This window comes from Oncorhynchus mykiss, chromosome 10, assembly GCF_013265735.2.
Source record: "Oncorhynchus mykiss isolate Arlee chromosome 10, USDA_OmykA_1.1, whole genome shotgun sequence".
Lineage (NCBI taxonomy): Eukaryota > Metazoa > Chordata > Actinopteri > Salmoniformes > Salmonidae > Oncorhynchus > Oncorhynchus mykiss.
In genome coordinates, this window is record NC_048574.1 from 4,651,778 (window position 1) to 4,671,101 (window position 19,324).

The window sequence follows — 19,324 nt, forward strand, 5'->3', positions numbered from 1 at the left end:
GTAGTAGAGTAGATTAGCTGTTCATGTCTATGATAGTAGAGTAGAGTAGCTGTACATGTCTATGGTAGTATAGTAAAGTAGCTGTACATGTCTATGGTAGTAGAGTAGAGTAGCTGTACATGTCTATGGTAGTAGAGTAGCTGTACATGTCTATGCTAGTAGAGTAGCTGTACATGTCTATGGTAGTAGAGTAGCTGTACATGTCTATGGTAGTAGAGTAGAGTAGCTGTACATGTCTATGCTAGTAGAGTAGAGTAGCTGTACATGTTTATGGTAGTAGAGTAGCTGTACATGTCTGTGGTAGTAGAGTAGCTGTACATGTCTATGGTAGTAGAGTAGCTGTACATGTCTATGGTAGTAGAGTAGCTGTACATGTCTATGCTAGTAGAGTAGCTGTACATGTCTATGGTAGTAGAGTAGAGTAGCTGTACATGTCTATGCTAGTAGAGTAGAGTAGCTGTACATGTTTATGGTAGTAGAGTTGAGTAGCTGTACATGTCTATGGTAGTAGAGTAGCTGTACATGTCTATGGTAGTAGAGTAGCTGTACATGTCTATGGTAGTAGAGTAGAGTAGCTGTACATGTCTATGGTAGTAGAGTTGAGTAGCTGTACATGTCTATGGTAGTAGAGTAGCTGTACATGTCTATGGTAGTAGAGTAGCTGTACATGTCTATGGTAGTAGAGTAGAGTAGCTGTACATGTCTATGGTAGTAGAGTTGAGTAGCTGTACATGTCTATGCTAGTAGAGTAGCTGTACATGTCTATGGTAGTAGAGTAGCTGTACATGTCTATGGTAGTAGAGTAGAGTAGCTGTACATGTCTATGCTAGTAGAGTAGCTGTACATGTCTATGGTAGTAGAGTAGCTGTACATGTCTATGGTAGTAGAGTAGAGTAGCTGTACATGTCTATGGTAGTAGAGTTGAGTAGCTGTACATGTCTATGCTAGTAGAGTAGCTGTACATGTCTATGGTAGTAGAGTAGCTGTACATGTCTATGGTAGTAGAGTAGCTGTACATGTCTATGGTAGTAGAGTAGAGTAGCTGTACATGTCTATGGTAGTAGAGTAGAGTAGCTGTACATGTCTATGGTAGTAGAGTAGAGTAGCTGTACATGTCTATGGTAGTAGAGTAGAGTAGCTGTGGGGAGTTGATTTGTTGTGGCCTGGTGGGGAGTTGATTTGTTGTAGCCTGGTTGGGAGTTGATTTGTTGTGGCCTGGTGGGGAGTTGATTTGTTGTGGCCTGGTGGGGAGTTGATTTGTTGTGGCCTGGTGGGGAGTTGATTTGTTGTGGCCTGGTGGGGAGTTGATTTGTCGTGGCCTGGTGGGGAGTTGATTTGTCGTGGCCTGGTGGGGAGTTGATTTGTTGTGGCCTGGTGGGGAGTTGTTTTGTCGTGGCCTGGTGGGGAGTTGATTTGTTGTGGCCTGGTGGGGAGTTGATTTGTTGTGGCCTGGTGGGGAGTTGATTTGTTGTGGCCTGGTGGGGAGTTGATTTGTTGTGGCCTGGTGGGGAGTTGATTTATCGTGGCCTGGTGGGGAGTTGATTTGTCGTGGCCTGGTGGGGAGTTGATTTGTTGTGGCCTGGTGGGGAGTTGATTTGTTGTAGCCTGGTGGGGAGTTGATTTGTTGTGGCCTGGTGGGGAGTTGATTTGTTGTGTTCTTGTGGGGAGTTGATTTGTTGTGGCCTGGTGGGGAGTTGATTTGTTGTGGCCTGGTCGGGAGTTGATTTGTTGTGGCCTGGTGGGGAGTTTATTTGTCGTGGCCTGGTGGGGAGTTGATTTGTTGTGGCCTGGTGGGGAGTTGATTTGTTGTGGCCTGGTGGGGAGTTGATTTGTTGAGGCCTGGTGGGGAGTTGATTTGTTGTGGCCTGGTGGGGAGTTGTTTTGTCGTGGCCTGGTGGGGAGTTGATTTGTTGTGGCCTGGTGGGGAGTTGATTTGTTGTAGCCTGGTGGGGAGTTGATTTGTTGTGGCCTGGTGGGGAGTTGATTTGTTGTGTTCTTGTGGGGAGTTGATTTGTTGTGGCCTGGTGGGGAGTTGATTTGTTGTGGCCTGGTCGGGAGTTGATTTGTTGTGGCCTGGTGGGGAGTTTATTTGTCGTGGCCTGGTGGGGAGTTGATTTGTTGTGGCCTGGTGGGGAGTTGATTTGTTGTAGCCTGGTGGGGAGTTGATTTGTTGTGGCCTGGTGGGGAGTTGTTTTGTCGTGGCCTGGTGGGGAGTTGATTTGTTGTGGCCTGGTGGGGAGTTGATTTGTTGTGGCCTGGTGGGGAGTTTATTTGTTGTGACCTGGTGGGGAGTTGCCTGGGGATATAATTTCCTTCTGTGATCCTTCGATCATATTTCTTCTAATCTCTGCTGGACTCAATCTATTTGTATTATAGTATTATTTAGTATTATACTAGTATAGTATTATCTAGTATTATACTATTATAGTATTATTTAGCATTATACTAGTATAATATTATTTAGTATTATACTATTATAGCATTATTTAGTATTATACTATTATAGCATTATTTAGTATTATAGTATTCTTTAGTATTATAGTAGTATGGTATTATTTAGTATTATACTATTACGGTATTATTCAGTAGTATACTATTATATTATTTAGTATTATACTATTATAGCATTATTTAGTACTATCCTATTATAGTATTATTTAGTATTATACTAGTATAGTATTATTTAGTATTACACTAGTATAGTATTATTTAGTAGTATACCAGTATAGTACTATTTAGTAGTGTACTATCTTAGTACTATACTAGTATAGTATTATTTAGTCGTATACTATTATAGTATTATTTAGTATTATACTATTGTGGTATTATATGGTATTATACAAGTATAGTATTGTTTGGTATTATATTATTATAGTATTATTTAGTATTATACTATTGTAGTATTATGCGGTGTTATACTAATGTAGTATTATGCAGTATTGAAGCAGTATCTCATGAGAATATTGAACATAATTTAAATATTGAAGCTTTCTCTCACTGTTTCTCATACTTTTCTCTCCATCCCTCTCAGCAAGAGAAGCGTCTGTTCACCAACTTCCACCGTCAGCTGTTCTGCTGGATCGACAAGTGGATCGAACTCACCATGGAGGACATCCGTCGCATGGAGGACGACACACGCAAAGAACTGGACGAGGTGAGGAGAGGAGAGGAGTGAGGAAAGTAGATATATTTATAGTACAGAACAGTAAAGAAAATTGAAGGGTGTGTATTATACTACTATCAGTACAGTATATGAACGGTTAATGATCTACCATCTAAATAATAATAATAATAATATGTAACTATCCTAATAGTAATAATAATAGTTATATGTAACCATCAGAATAGTAATACTACTACTACTAATGCTAATACTACTACTAATAATAATAATAATAATAATAATAATAATAATAATATGTAACCATCCGATTAGTAATAATACTACTACTACTACTAATAATAATGATAATAATATTAATAATAACAATATTTAACCATCTGAGTAATAATAATAATAATAATATGTAACTATCCTAATAGTAATAATAATAGTTATATGTAACCATCAGAATAGTAATACTACTACTACTACTACTACTAATGCTAATACTACTACTAATAATAATAATAATAATAATAATAATAATAATAATATGTAACCATCCGATTAGTAATAATACTACTACTACTACTAATAATAATCAATCAATCAAATTTATTTTATATAGCCCTTCGTACATCAGCTGATATCTCAAAGTGCTGTACAGAAACCCAGCCTAAAACCCCAAACAGCAAGCAATGCAGGTGAAGAAGCACGGTGGCTAGGAAAAACTCCCTAGAAAGGCCAAAACCTAGGAAGAAACCTAGAGAGGAACCAGGCTATGTGGGGTGGCCAGTCCTCTTCTGGCTGTGCCGGGTGGAGATTATAACAAAACATGGTCAAGATGTTCAAATGTTCATAAATGACCAGCATGGTCGAATAATAATAAGGCAGAACAGTTGAAACTGGAGCAGCAGCACAGCCAGGTGGACTGGGGACAGCAAGGAGTCATCATGTCAGGTAGTCCTGGGGCATGGTCCTAGGGCTCAGGTCCTCCGAGAGAGAGAAAGAAAGAGAGAATTAGAGAGAGCATATGTGGGATGGCCAGTCCTCTTCTGGCTGTGCCGGGTGGAGATTATAACAGAACATGGCCAAGATGTTCAAATGTTCATAAATGATCAGCATGGTCGAATAATAATAAGGCAGAACAGTTGAAACTGGAGCAGCAGCACAGCCAGGTGGACTGGGGACAGCAAGGAGTCATCATGTCAGGTAGTCCTGGGGCATGGTCCTAGGGCTCAGGTCCTCCGAGAGAGAGAAAGAGAGAAGGAGAGAATTAGAGAACGCACACTTAGATTCACACAGGACACCGAATAGGACAGGAGAAGTACTCCAGATATAACAAACTGACCCTAGCCCCCCGACACATAAACTACTGCAGCATAAATACTGGAGGCTGAGACAGGAGGGGTCAGGAGACACTGTGGCCCACTCCGAGGACACCCCCGGACAGGGCCAAACAGGAAGGATATAACCCCACCCACTTTGCCAAAGCACAGCCCCCACACCACTAGAGGGATATCTTCAACCACCAACTTACCATCCTGAGACAAGGCTGAGTATAGCCCACAAAGACCTCCGCCACGGCACAACTTAAGGGGGGGGGGGGGGGGGGGGGGCGCCAACCCAGACAGGATGACCACATCAGTGACTCAACCCACTCAGGTGACGCACCTCCTCCAGGGACGGCATGAGAGAGCCCCAGTAAAGCCAGTGACTCAGCCCCTGTAATAGGGTTAGAGGCAGAGAATCCCAGTGGAAAGAGGGGAACCGGCCAGGCAGAGACAGCAAGGGTGGTTCGTTGCTCCAGAGCCTTTCCGTTCACCCTCCCACTCCTGGGCCAGACTACACTCAATCATATGACCCACTGAAGAGATGAGTCTTCAGTAGAGACTTAAAGGTTGAGACCGAGTTTGCGTCTCTGACATGGGTAGGCAGACCGTTCCATAAAAATGGAGCTCTATAGGAGAAAGCCCTGCCTCCAGCTGTTTGCTTAAAAATTCTAGGGACAATTAGGAGGCCTGCGTCTTGTGACCGTAGCGTACGTGTAGGTATGTACGGCAGGACCAAATCAGAGAGATAGATAGGAGCAAGCCCATGTAATGCTTTGTAGGTTAGCAGTAAAACCTTGAAATCAGCCCTTGCTTTGACAGGAAGCCAGTGTAGAGAGGCTAGCACTGGAGTAATATGATCAAATTTTTTGGTTCTAGTCAGGATTCTAGCAGCCGTATTTAGCACTAACTGAAGTTTATTTAGTGCTTTATCCGGGTAGCCGGAAAGTAGAGCATTGCAGTAGTCTAACCTGGAAGTGACAAAAGCATGGATTAATTTTTCTGCATCATTTTTGGACAGAAAGTTCCTGATTTTTGCAATGTTACGTAGATGGAAAAAAGCTGTCCTTGAAATGGTCTTGATATGTTCTTCAAAAGAGAGATCAGGGTCCAGAGTAACGCCGAGGTCCTTCACAGTTTTATTTGAGACGACTGTACAACCATTAAGATTAATTGTCAGATTCAACAGAAGATCTCTTTGTTTCTTGGGACCTAGAACAAGCATCTCTGTTTTGTCCGAGTTTAAAAGTAGAAAGTTTGCAGCCATCCACTTCCTTATGTCTGAAACACATTCTTCTAGCAAGGGCAATTTTGGGGCTTCACCATGTTTAATTGAAATGTACAGCTGTGTGTCATCTGCATAGCAGTGAAAGTTAACATTATGTTTTCGAATAACATCCCCAAGAGGTAAAATATATAGTGAAAACAATAGTGGTCCTAAAACGGAACCTTGAGGAACACCGAAATTTACAGTTGATTTGTCAGAGGACAGACCATTCACAGAGACAAACTGATATCTTTCCGACAGATAAGATCTAAACCAGGCCAGAACTTGTCCGTGTAGACCAATTTGGGTTTCCAATCTCTCCAAAAGAATGTGGTGATCGATGGTATCAAAAGCAGCACTAAGGTCTAGGAGCACGAGGACAGATGCAGAGCCTCGGTCCGATGCCATTAAAATGTCATTTACCACCTTCACAAGTGCCGTCTCAGTGCTATGATGGGGTCTAAAACCAGACTGAAGCATTTCGTATACATTGTTTGTCTTCAGGAAGGCAGTGAGTTGTTGCGCAACAGCCTTTTCTAAAATTTTTGAGAGGAATGGAAGATTCGATATAGGCCGATAGTTTTTTATATTTTCTGGGTCAAGGTTTGGCTTTTTCAAGAGAGGCTTTATTACTGCCACTTTTAGTGAGTTTGGTACACATCCGGTGGATAGAGAGCCGTTTATTATGTTCAACATAGGAGGGCCAAGCACAGGAAGCAGCTCTTTCAGTAGTTTAGTTGGAATAGGGTCCAGTATGCAGCTTGAAGGTTTAGAGGCCATGATTATTTTCATCATTGTGTCAAGAGATATAGTACTAAAACACTTGAGTGTCTCTCTTGATCCTAGGTCCTGGCAGAGTTGTGCAGACTCAGGACAACTGAGCTTTGAAGGAATACGCAGATTTAAGGAAGAGTCCGTAATTTGCTTTCTAATAATCATAATCTTTTCCTCAAAGAAGTTCATGAATTTATCACTGCTAAAGTGAAAGTCATCCTCTCTTGGGGAAATCTGCTTTTTAGTTAGCTTTGCGACAGTATCAAAAAGGAATTTCGGATTGTTCTTATTTTCCTCAATTAAGTTAGAAAAATAGGATGATCGAGCAGCAGTAAGGGCTCTTGATAATAATAATGATAATAATATTAATAATAACAATATTTAACCATCTGAGTAATAATAATAATAATAATATTATTATGTAACCATCTGAATAGTAATAATACTACTACTAATAATAATATTAATAATAGTGTGTAACATCTGAATAGTAATAATACTACTACTAATAATAATATTAATAATAGTGTGTAACATCTGAATAGTAATAATACTACTACTAATAATAATATTAATAATAGTGTGTAACATCTGAATAGTAATAATACTACTACTAATAATAATATTAATAATAGTGTGTAACATCTGAATAGTAATAATACTACTACTAATAATAATATTAATAATAGTGTGTAACATCTGAATAGTAATACTACTACTACTAATAATAATATTAATAATAGTGTGTAACATCTGAATAGTAATAATACTACTACTAATAATAATATTAATAATAGTGTGTAACATCTGAATAGTAATAATACTACTACTAATAATAATATTAATAATAGTGTGTAACATCTGAATAGTAATAATACTACTACTAATAATAATATTAATAATAGTGTGTAACATCTGAATAGTAATAATACTACTACTAATAATAATATTAATAATAGTGTGTAACATCTGAATAGTAATAATACTACTACTAATAATAATATTAATAATAGTGTGTAACATCTGAATAGTAATAATACTACTACTAATAATAATATTAATAATAGTGTGTAACATCTGAATAGTAATAATACTACTACTAATAATAATATTAATAATAGTGTGTAACATCTGAATAGTAATAATACTACTACTAATAATAATATTAATAATAGTGTGTAACATCTGAATAGTAATAATACTACTACTAATAATAATATTAATAATAGTGTGTAACATCTGAATAGTAATAATACTACTACTAATAATAATATTAATAATAGTGTGTAACATCTGAATAGTAATAATACTACTACTAATAATAATATTAATAATAGTGTGTAACATCTGAATAGTAATACTACTACTACTAATAATAATATTAATAATAGTGTGTAACATCTGAATAGTAATAATACTACTACTAATAATAATATTAATAATAGTGTGTAACATCTGAATAGTAATAATACTACTACTAATAATAATATTAATAATAGTGTGTAACATCTGAATAGTAATAATACTACTACTAATAATAATATTAATAATAGTGTGTAACATCTGAATAGTAATAATACTACTACTAATAATAATATTAATAATAGTGTGTAACATCTGAATAGTAATAATACTACTACTAATAATAATATTAATAATAGTGTGTAACATCTGAATAGTAATAATACTACTACTAATAATAATATTAATAATAGTGTGTAACATCTGAATAGTAATAATACTACTACTAATAATAATATTAATAATAGTGTGTAACATCTGAATAGTAATAATACTACTACTAATAATAATATTAATAATAGTGTGTAACATCTGAATAGTAATAATACTACTACTAATAATAATATTAATAATAGTGTGTAACATCTGAATAGTAATAATACTACTACTAATAATAATATTAATAATAGTGTGTAACATCTGAATAGTAATAATACTACTACTAATAATAATATTAATAATAGTGTGTAACATCTGAATAGTAATAATACTACTACTAATAATAATATTAATAATAGTGTGTAACATCTGAATAGTAATAATACTACTACTAATAATAATATTAATAATAGTGTGTAACATCTGAATAGTAATAATACTACTACTAATAATAATATTAATAATAGTGTGTAACATCTGAATAGTAATAATACTACTACTAATAATAATATTAATAATAGTGTGTAACATCTGAATAGTAATAATACTACTACTAATAATAATATTAATAATAGTGTGTAACATCTGAATAGTAATAATACTACTACTAATAATAATATTAATAATAGTGTGTAACATCTGAATAGTAATAATACTACTAATAATAATATTAATAATAGTGTGTAACATCTGAATAGTAATAATACTACTACTAATAATAATATTAATAATAGTGTGTAACATCTGAATAGTAATAATACTACTACTAATAATAATATTAATAATAGTGTGTAACATCTGAATAGTAATACTACTACTACTAATAATAATATTAATAATAGTGTGTAACATCTGAATAGTAATAATACTACTACTAATAATAATATTAATAATAGTGTGTAACATCTGAATAGTAATAATACTACTACTAATAATAATATTAATAATAGTGTGTAACATCTGAATAGTAATAATACTACTACTAATAATAATATTAATAATAGTGTGTAACATCTGAATAGTAATAATACTACTACTAATAATAATATTAATAATAGTGTGTAACATCTGAATAGTAATAATACTACTACTAATAATAATATTAATAATAGTGTGTAACATCTGAATAGTAATAATACTACTACTAATAATAATATTAATAATAGTGTGTAACATCTGAATAGTAATAATACTACTACTAATAATAATATTAATAATAGTGTGTAACATCTGAATAGTAATAATACTACTACTAATAATAATATTAATAATAGTGTGTAACATCTGAATAGTAATAATACTACTACTAATAATAATATTAATAATAGTGTGTAACATCTGAATAGTAATAATACTACTACTAATAATAATATTAATAATAGTGTGTAACATCTGAATAGTAATAATACTACTACTAATAATAATATTAATAATAGTGTGTAACATCTGAATAGTAATAATACTACTACTAATAATAATATTAATAATAGTGTGTAACATCTGAATAGTAATAATACTACTACTAATAATAATATTAATAATAGTGTGTAACATCTGAATAGTAATAATACTACTACTAATAATAATATTAATAATAGTGTGTAACATCTGAATAGTAATAATACTACTACTAATAATAATATTAATAATAGTGTGTAACATCTGAATAGTAATAATACTACTACTAATAATAATATTAATAATAGTGTGTAACATCTGAATAGTAATAATACTACTACTAATAATAATATTAATAATAGTGTGTAACATCTGAATAGTAATAATACTACTACTAATAATAATATTAATAATAGTGTGTAACATCTGAATAGTAATAATACTACTACTAATAATAATATTAATAATAGTGTGTAACATCTGAATAGTAATAATACTACTACTAATAATAATATTAATAATAGTGTGTAACATCTGAATAGTAATACTACTACTACTAATAATAATATTAATAATAGTGTGTAACATCTGAATAGTAATAATACTACTACTAATAATAATATTAATAATAGTGTGTAACATCTGAATAGTAATAATACTACTACTAATAATAATATTAATAATAGTGTGTAACATCTGAATAGTAATAATACTACTACTAATAATAATATTAATAATAGTGTGTAACATCTGAATAGTAATAATACTACTACTAATAATAATATTAATAATAGTGTGTAACATCTGAATAGTAATAATACTACTACTAATAATAATATTAATAATAGTGTGTAACATCTGAATAGTAATAATACTACTACTAATAATAATATTAATAATAGTGTGTAACATCTGAATAGTAATAATACTACTACTAATAATAATATTAATAATAGTGTGTAACATCTGAATAGTAATAATACTACTACTAATAATAATATTAATAATAGTGTGTAACATCTGAATAGTAATAATACTACTACTAATAATAATATTAATAATAGTGTGTAACATCTGAATAGTAATAATACTACTACTAATAATAATATTAATAATAGTGTGTAACATCTGAATAGTAATAATACTACTACTAATAATAATATTAATAATAGTGTGTAACATCTGAATAGTATTAATAATATGTAACCATCTTAATAGAAATGATAATAATAATATTAATAATAATAGTTGTCTATCAGCAATAACAAGCCACCGGGGTCTGACAACCTGGATGCAAAATTACTGAGGATAATAAGCAGACGATATTGCCACTCCTATTTGCCACATCTTTAATTTAAGCCTACTAGAAAATGTGTGCCCTCTGGCCTGGAGGGAAGCTAAAGTCGTTCCGCTACCCAAGAATAGTGAAGCCCCCTTTACTGGCTCAAATAGCCGACCAATCAGCCTGTAACCAACCCTTAGTAAACTTCAGGATATTTTTTGTTGACCAGATACATTGCTATTTCACAGTAAACAAATTTACAACAGAATTTCAGCACGCTTATAGGGGAGGACATTCAACAACCACAGCACTTACACAAATGACTGATGAGAGAAATGGATGATAAAATGACTGTGGGGGGGATGACTCAACACTACACACATGACGCTACTACAGCGACTGAAATGACTGCAACACTCAACAAAGAGCTGCAGTTAGTTTCAGAGTGGGTGGCAAGGAATAAGTTAGTCTAAATATAACTAAAAGCATTGTATTTGTACAAAACATTCACTAAACCCTAACCTCAATTAAATATTGTAATAAATAATGTGGAAATTGAGCAAGTTGAGATGACTAAACTGCTTGGAGTAACCCTAGATTGTAAACTGTCAATCAATCAATAAAATGTATTTATATAGTCCTTCTTACATCAGCTGATGTCACAAAGTGCTGTACAGAAACCCAGCCTAAAACCCCAAACAGCAAGCAATACAGGTGTAGAAGCACAGTGGCTCGGAAAAACTCCCTTGAAAGGCTAAAACCTAGGAAGAAACCTAGAGAGGAACCAGGCTATGTGGGGTGGCCAGTCCTCTTCTGGCTGTGCCGGGTGGAGATTATAACAGAACATGGCCAAGATGTTCAAATGTTCATAGATGACCAACAGGGTCAAATAATAATAATCACAGTGGTTGTCGAGAGTGCAACAGGTCAGCACCTCATGTCAGTTGGCTTATCATAGCCGATCATTGAGAGTATCTCTACTGCTCCTGCTGTCTCTAGAGAGTTTAAAACAGCAGGTCTGGGACAGGCAGCACGTCCGGTGATCAGGTCAGGGTTCCATAGCCACAGGCAGAACAGTTGAAACTGGAGCAGCAGCACGGCCAGGTGGACTGGGGACAGCAAGGAGTCATCATGCCAGGTAGTCCTGAGGCATGGTCCTAGGGCTCAGGTCCTCCGAGAGAGAGAAAGAAAGAGAGAAAGAGAGAAAAAGAGAGAGAGAATTAGAGAGAGCATACTTAAATTCACACAGGACACCGGATAAGACAGGAGAAATACTCAAGATATAACAGACTGACCCTAGCCCCCAGACACATAAACTACTGCAGCACAAATATTGGAGGCTGAGACAGGAGGGGTCAGGAGACACTGTGGCCCCGTCCGACGATAGCTCCGGACAGGGCCAAACAGGCAGGATATAACTCCACCCACTTTGCCAAAGCACAGCCCCTACACCACTAGAGGGATATCTTCAACCACCAACTTACCATCCTGAGACAAGGCCGAGTATAGCCCACAAAGATCTCCGCCACGGCACACCCCAAGGGGGGGGGGGGGGTGCCAACCTGGACAGGAAGTTCACGTCAGTGACACAACCCACTCAAGTGATGCACCCCTCCTAGGGACGGCATGTAAGAGCACCAGTAAGCCATTGACTCAGCCCATGTAATAGAGTTAGAGGCAGAGAATCCCAGTGGAGAAAGGGGAACCGGCCAGGCAGAGACAGCGACGGCGGTTCATTGCTCCAGTGCCTTTCCGTTCACCTTCACACTCCTGGGCCAGACTACACTCAATCATAGCACCTACTGAAGAGATGAGTCTTCAATAAAGACTTAAAGGTCGAGACCGAGTCTGAGTCTCTCTCACTTGGATAGGCAGACCATTCCATAAAAATGGAGCTCTGTAGGAGAAAGCTCTGCCTCCAGCTGTTTGCTTAGAAATTCTAGGGACAATAAGGAGGCCTGTGTCTTGTATAACTTATATGTAGGTATGTACGGCAGAGAAAACGGATGTTTCACAGAGAAAACGGATTTACTAAAGGTGCTTATCCTTAAGGGAACTATACAGTCACCTCTCATGGCAGACCTTATGGATCTGCTGCCATATGTTTGGGTTTTCTGTTTAACTAAAATACTGAGTGGAGGGGGAGCCAGGCCATTTAGGATCTTGAATACAAGTGTATGTAAACTTCCGATCCACTAGAATTGTGATACAGTGAATTATCTGTCTGTGAAATAACCTGTCTGTAAACAATTGTTGGAAAAATTTTGTGGAGTGGTTGAAAAACTAGTTTTAACCTGTCTACGATACTGGTTCCCAATTGGGAATCAACCCTCCCACGTTCAGCTGAAACGGTGGCGCATGGAACGCAAAAATATTCTTAAAAATATTTAACCTCCACACATTAACAAGTCCAATAGCTCAAATGAAAGATAAACACCTTGTTCATCTAGCCAGCAAGTCAGATTTCTAAAATGTTTTACGGCGAAAACATAGCACATATATATGTAAAACCACCACCAGACACAGCTCATTTGAATAGCCAAAACATGCAATCAACAAACGCAGGATTAAAAAATAAATCGCTCACTAACCTTTTGAAAATCTTCATCAGATGACAGTAATATGACATGTTACACAGTACATATTTTTTTTTTCAATAATATGCCATTTATATCCATAAATGTCCATTTACAGTGAGTTCACGTTCAGAAATTACTCAAAAATGCCCGCAGGAAATCTATGTAGCGCGGCAAGATAACGTAAATAGACATCATAAACTTTGACTAAATATACATGTTCTACATATAGTTAGAAAGATACACTGCTTCTTTATGCAACCGCTGTGTTAGATTTATTTTTAACGTTACAGAAATCGCACACTATTCCATATGCTGAGACAGCGCTCAGTTCCAAGCTACATTTCTACGTAATGTTGGAGTCAACAGAAACACAGATTTAAGCATAAATATTCCCTTACCTTCGATGGTCTTCGTTCAGAATGTTCTGGAAGGCTTCATACTTACCCAATACATCGTTTGGTTTCAAGTCTTGCGTCTTTGTATTAGCTACTGCTAATAACATCAGCTGAAATGCACCCAAAACGTCCTCTGGTCCGGAAAAGTTGCGCATCAAAACTTCAAAATTACATATTATATGTCGACTAAACAGGTCAAACTAAGTGCAGAAGCAAGCTTTATGATGTTTTAGACACGCAAAACAAACTTCAATTCAATCGGCCATCGTCTGCCCTTCTCCTGAGTGCTGGAACAAAGGAATGGCTGGGACCAATTCGCGCCCATACGCACAGCCTATTCTCTCGTGGCACTCACTAATTTCACTCCCATAGGGAGTGAAACGATTCAAAGCTCTACTGAAAGAGGACATCTAGCGGAAGAGATAGAAAGTGTCCCCAGAATCATAACTGGTTGGGAAGGGTGGGGGCCATGACGTCAAAGTTGCTCCAACTTTCATGGCCACAAAAACTAGTTTGGAAGAATGCCTGCCCTGTGAGTTCTGCTATACTTACAGACATAATTCCAACGGTTTTAGAATCTTTAGAGTGTTTTCTATCCAATAATAATTTTTATTTGCATATATTAGCAAATTTTGACAGATTTTTTTTCCAGTTTACTAGGGGTACCCAATCTCTCCAAAGGGGGCGTATGTCTGCCATATCCTTAACAGGTTTGACTCCAACCTAAGTGTTTGTAAACCTCCGACTTCAACTGTATATTTTAAGAATATCATGGAATGTAACATTTTAGTTTCTAGTAAGTAATACTGACGATTAGAAACAATAAAATAAGTGTATTTTTCAGGGTGTGCGCGTGCAGAACAGAGGAATAGCAATTCTTACACTATTGTTCTAAATTCAACCACCTTCTTCATTGTCATCATTCAGTTAATTTAAATTACATTTCGAAGTCGTGAACAATTATCAGTTTCTATTTGGTTTATGTCGCCCATTCATTGTCAGTTAGAAACACAGTAGAGCCTTCAGACCCAAAAGCATAATCAGTGCTCTAACTCCCCCTTGTGGTGGTCTGGAGTAATGAAGCAGTGAAGCAGGGTACCGTACTAATTTACAAATTAAATCTCGCAGCATAATCACAAAACCTTTAGTTGAGCAACCACTGTTCTTGAGAGTATGGCTAGACGGTACACTGTCCTTTTCTCAGCACATATCAAAGCTGCAGTCTAAAGTTCAATCTAGACTTGGTTTCCTCTATCGTAATCGCTCCTCTTTCACCACAGCTGCCAAACTAACCCTGATTCAGATGACCATCCTACCATGCTAGATTATGGATACGTAATTTATAGATTGGCAGGTAAGGGTGCTCTCGAACGGCTAGATGTTCTTTACCATTCTGCCATCAGATTTGCCACCAATGCTCTTTATAGGACACATCACTGCACTCCTCTGTAAACTGGTCATCTTTGTATATCCGACGCAAGGTTGATGCATATTTATAAAACCATCTTAGCCTCACTCCCCCCTATCTCAGATATCTACTGCAGCCCTCATCCTCCACATACAACACCTGTTCACTCCCCCCTATCTGAGATATCTACTGCAGCCCTCATCCTCCACATACAACACCTGTTCACTCCCCCCTATCTCAGATATCTACTGCAGCCCTCATCCTCCACATACAACACCTGTTCACTCCCCCCTATCTCAGATATCTACTGCAGCCCTCATCCTCCACATACAACACCTGTTCACTCCCCCCTATCTCAGATATCTACTGCAGCCCTCATCCTCCACATACAACACCTGTTCACTCCCCCCTATCTGAGATATCTACTGCAGCCCTCATCCTCCACATACAACACCTGTTCACTCCCCCCTATCTCAGATATCTACTGCAGCCCTCATCCTCCACATACAACACCTGTTCACTCCCCCCTATCTCAGATATCTACTGCAGCCCTCATCCTCCACATACAACACCTGTTCACTCCCCCATATCTGAGATACCTACTGCAGCCCTCATCCTCCACATACAACACCTGTTCACTCCCCCCTATCTGAGATATCTACTGCAGCCCTCATCCTCCACATACAACACCTGTTCACTCCCCCCTATCTGAGATATCTACTGCAGCCCTCATCCTCCACATACAACACCTGTTCACTCCCCCCTATCTGAGATATCTACTGCAGCCCTCATCCTCCACATACAACACCTGTTCACTCCCCCCTATCTCAGATATCTACTGCAGCCCTCATCCTCCACATACAACACCTGTTCACTCCCCCCTATCTGAGATATCTACTGCAGCCCTCATCCTCCACATACAACACCTGTTCACTCCCCCCTATCTCAGATATCTACTGCAGCCCTCATCCTCCACATACAACACCTGTTCACTCCCCCCTATCTCAGATATCTACTGCAGCCCTCATCCTCCACATACAACACCTGTTCACTCCCCCATATCTGAGATACCTACTGCAGCCCTCATCCTCCACATACAACACCTGTTCACTCCCCCCTATCTCAGATATCTACTGCAGCCCTCATCCTCCACATACAACACCTGTTCACTCCCCCCTATCTGAGATATCTACTGCAGCCCTCATCCTCCACATACAACACCTGTTCACTCCCCCCTATCTGAGATATCTACTGCAGCCCTCATCCTCCACATACAACACCTGTTCACTCCCCCCTATCTCAGATATCTACTGCAGCCCTCATCCTCCACATACAACACCTGTTCACTCCCCCCTATCTGAGATATCTACTGCAGCCCTCATCCTCCACATACAACACCTGTTCACTCCCCCCTATCTCAGATATCTACTGCAGCCCTCATCCTCCACATACAACACCTGTTCACTCCCCCCTATCTCAGATATCTACTGCAGCCCTCATCCTCCACATACAACACCTGTTCACTCCCCCATATCTGAGATACCTACTGCAGCCCTCATCCTCCACATACAACACCTGTTCACTCCCCCCTATCTCAGATATCTACTGCAGCCCTCATCCTCCACATACAACACCTGTTCACTCCCCCCTATCTGAGATATCTACTGCAGCCCTCATCCTCCACATACAACACCTGTTCACTCCCCCCTATCTGAGATATCTACTGCAGCCCTCATCCTCCACATACAACACCTGTTCACTCCCCCCTATCTCAGATATCTACTGCAGCCCTCATCCTCCACATACAACACCTGTTCACTCCCCCCTATCTGAGATATCTACTGCAGCCCTCATCCTCCACATACAACACCTGTTCACTCCCCCCTATCTCAGATATCTACTGCAGCCCTCATCCTCCACATACAACACCTGTTCACTCCCCCCTATCTCAGATATCTACTGCAGCCCTCATCCTCCACATACAACACCTGTTCACTCCCCCCTATCTCAGATATCTACTGCAGCCCTCATCCTCCACATACAACACCTGTTCACTCCCCCATATCTGAGATACATACTGCAGCCCTCATCCTCCACATACAACACCTGTTCACTCCCCCCTATCTGAGATATCTACTGCAGCCCTCATCCTCCACATACAACACCTGTTCACTCCCCCCTATCTGAGATATCTACTGCAGCCCTCATCCTCCACATACAACACCTGTTCACTCCCCCCTATCTCAGATATCTACTGCAGCCCTCATCCTCCACATACAACACCTGTTCACTCCCCCCTATCTCAGATATCTACTGCAGCCCTCATCCTCCACATACAACACCTGTTCACTCCCCCCTATCTGAGATATCTACTGCAGCCCTCATCCTCCACATACAACACCTGTTCACTCCCCTCTATCTCAGATATCTACTGCAGCCCTCATCCTCCACATACAACATCTGTTCACTCCCCCCTATCTCAGATATCTTCTGCAGCCCTCATCCTCCACATACAACACCCGTTCTGCAAGTCACATTCTGTTAAAGATCCCCAAAGCACACACATCCCTGGGTCCCTCCTCTTTTCAGTTCGCTGCAGCTAGTGACTGGAACGAGCTGCAATAAACACTCAAACTGGACTGTTTTATCTCCATCTCTTCATTCAAAGACTCAATCACGGACACTCTTATTGACAGTTGTGGCTGCTTTGCGTGATGTATTGTCTCCCCCTTCTTGCCATTTGTGCTGTTGTCTGTACCCAGTAATGTTTGTACCATGTTTTGTGTTGCTAGCATGTTGTGTTGCTACCGTGTTGTGTTGCTACGCCATGCTGTGTTGTAATGTTTGTGTTGCTATCATGTTGTTGTTGTCATGTTGTGTTGCTACGCCATGCTGTGTTGTAATGTTTGTGTTGCTATCATGTTGTTGTTGTTGTGTGGTGTTGCTGCCATGTTACGTTGTTGTCTTAGGTCTCTCTTTATGTAGTGTTGTGGTCTCTTTTGTCGTGATGTGTGTTTTGTACTACTTTATTTGATTTTTATCCCAGCCCCCGTCCCCACAGGAGGCCTTTTGGTGGCCGTCATTGTAAATACGAATTTGTTCTTAACTGACTTGCCTAGTTAATTAAAGGTTGAAGAAAAACTAAATAATATGTTACCATCTACCATCTGAATAGTAATAATAATAATAATATGTAACCATCTGAATAGTAATAATAATAATAATAATATGTAACCATCTGAATAGTAATAATAATAATATGTTACCATCTGAATAGTAATAATAATCATATGTAACCATCTGAATAGTAATAATAATAATATGTAACCATCTGAATAGTAATGATAATAATATGTAACCATCTGAATAGTAATAATAATAATATGTAACCATCTGAATAGTAATGATAATAATATGTAACCATCTGAATAGTAATAATAATAATAATAATATGTAACCATCTGAATAGTAATAATAATAATATCTAACCATCTGAATAGTAATGATAATAATATGTAACCATCTGAATAGTAATAATAATAATATGTAACCATCTGAATAGTAATGATAATAATATGTAACCATCTGAATAGTAATAATAATAATATGTAACCATCTGAATAGTAATAATAATAATATGTAACCATCTGAATAGTAATAATAATAATATGTTACCATCTGAATAGTAATAATAATAATATGTAACCATCTGAATAGTAATAATAATAATAATATGTAACCATCTGAATAGTAATAATAATAATATGTAACCATCTGAATAGTAATAATAATAATATGTTACCATCTGAATAGTAATAATAATAATATGTAACCATCTGAATAGTAATAATAATAATATGTAACCATCTGAATAGTAATAATAATAATATATAACCATCTGAATGGTAATAATAATAATAATATGTAACCATCTGAATAGTAATAATAATAATATATAACCATCTGAATAGTAATAATAATAATAATAATATGTAACCATCTGAATAGTAATAATAATAATAATATGTAACCATCTGAATAGTAATAATAATAATAATAATAATATGTAACCATCTGAATAGTAATAATAATAATATGTAACCATCT

General features: G+C 37.1%; 1 protein-coding gene across 2 annotated transcripts in view; it reads left to right on the forward strand.

The window, feature by feature from the left end:
* The window catches only part of LOC110534815 (phosphatidylinositol transfer protein alpha isoform), a 149,776-nt gene that overhangs the window by 64,549 nt on the left and 65,903 nt on the right, over positions 1 to 19,324 (forward strand). The window contains exons 10-11 of one of the 2 annotated variants that reach the window (XM_036989525.1): positions 3,032 to 3,154; positions 15,090 to 15,145. In XM_036989525.1, coding sequence (XP_036845420.1) covers positions 3,032 to 3,154; positions 15,090 to 15,101 — 135 coding nt within the window. In that variant the 3' untranslated portion in view covers positions 15,102 to 15,145. Of the gene's footprint in view, positions 1 to 3,031; positions 3,155 to 15,089; positions 15,146 to 19,324 lie in introns of those variants that run through there. The other variant, XM_036989524.1, reaches the window with a different exon arrangement.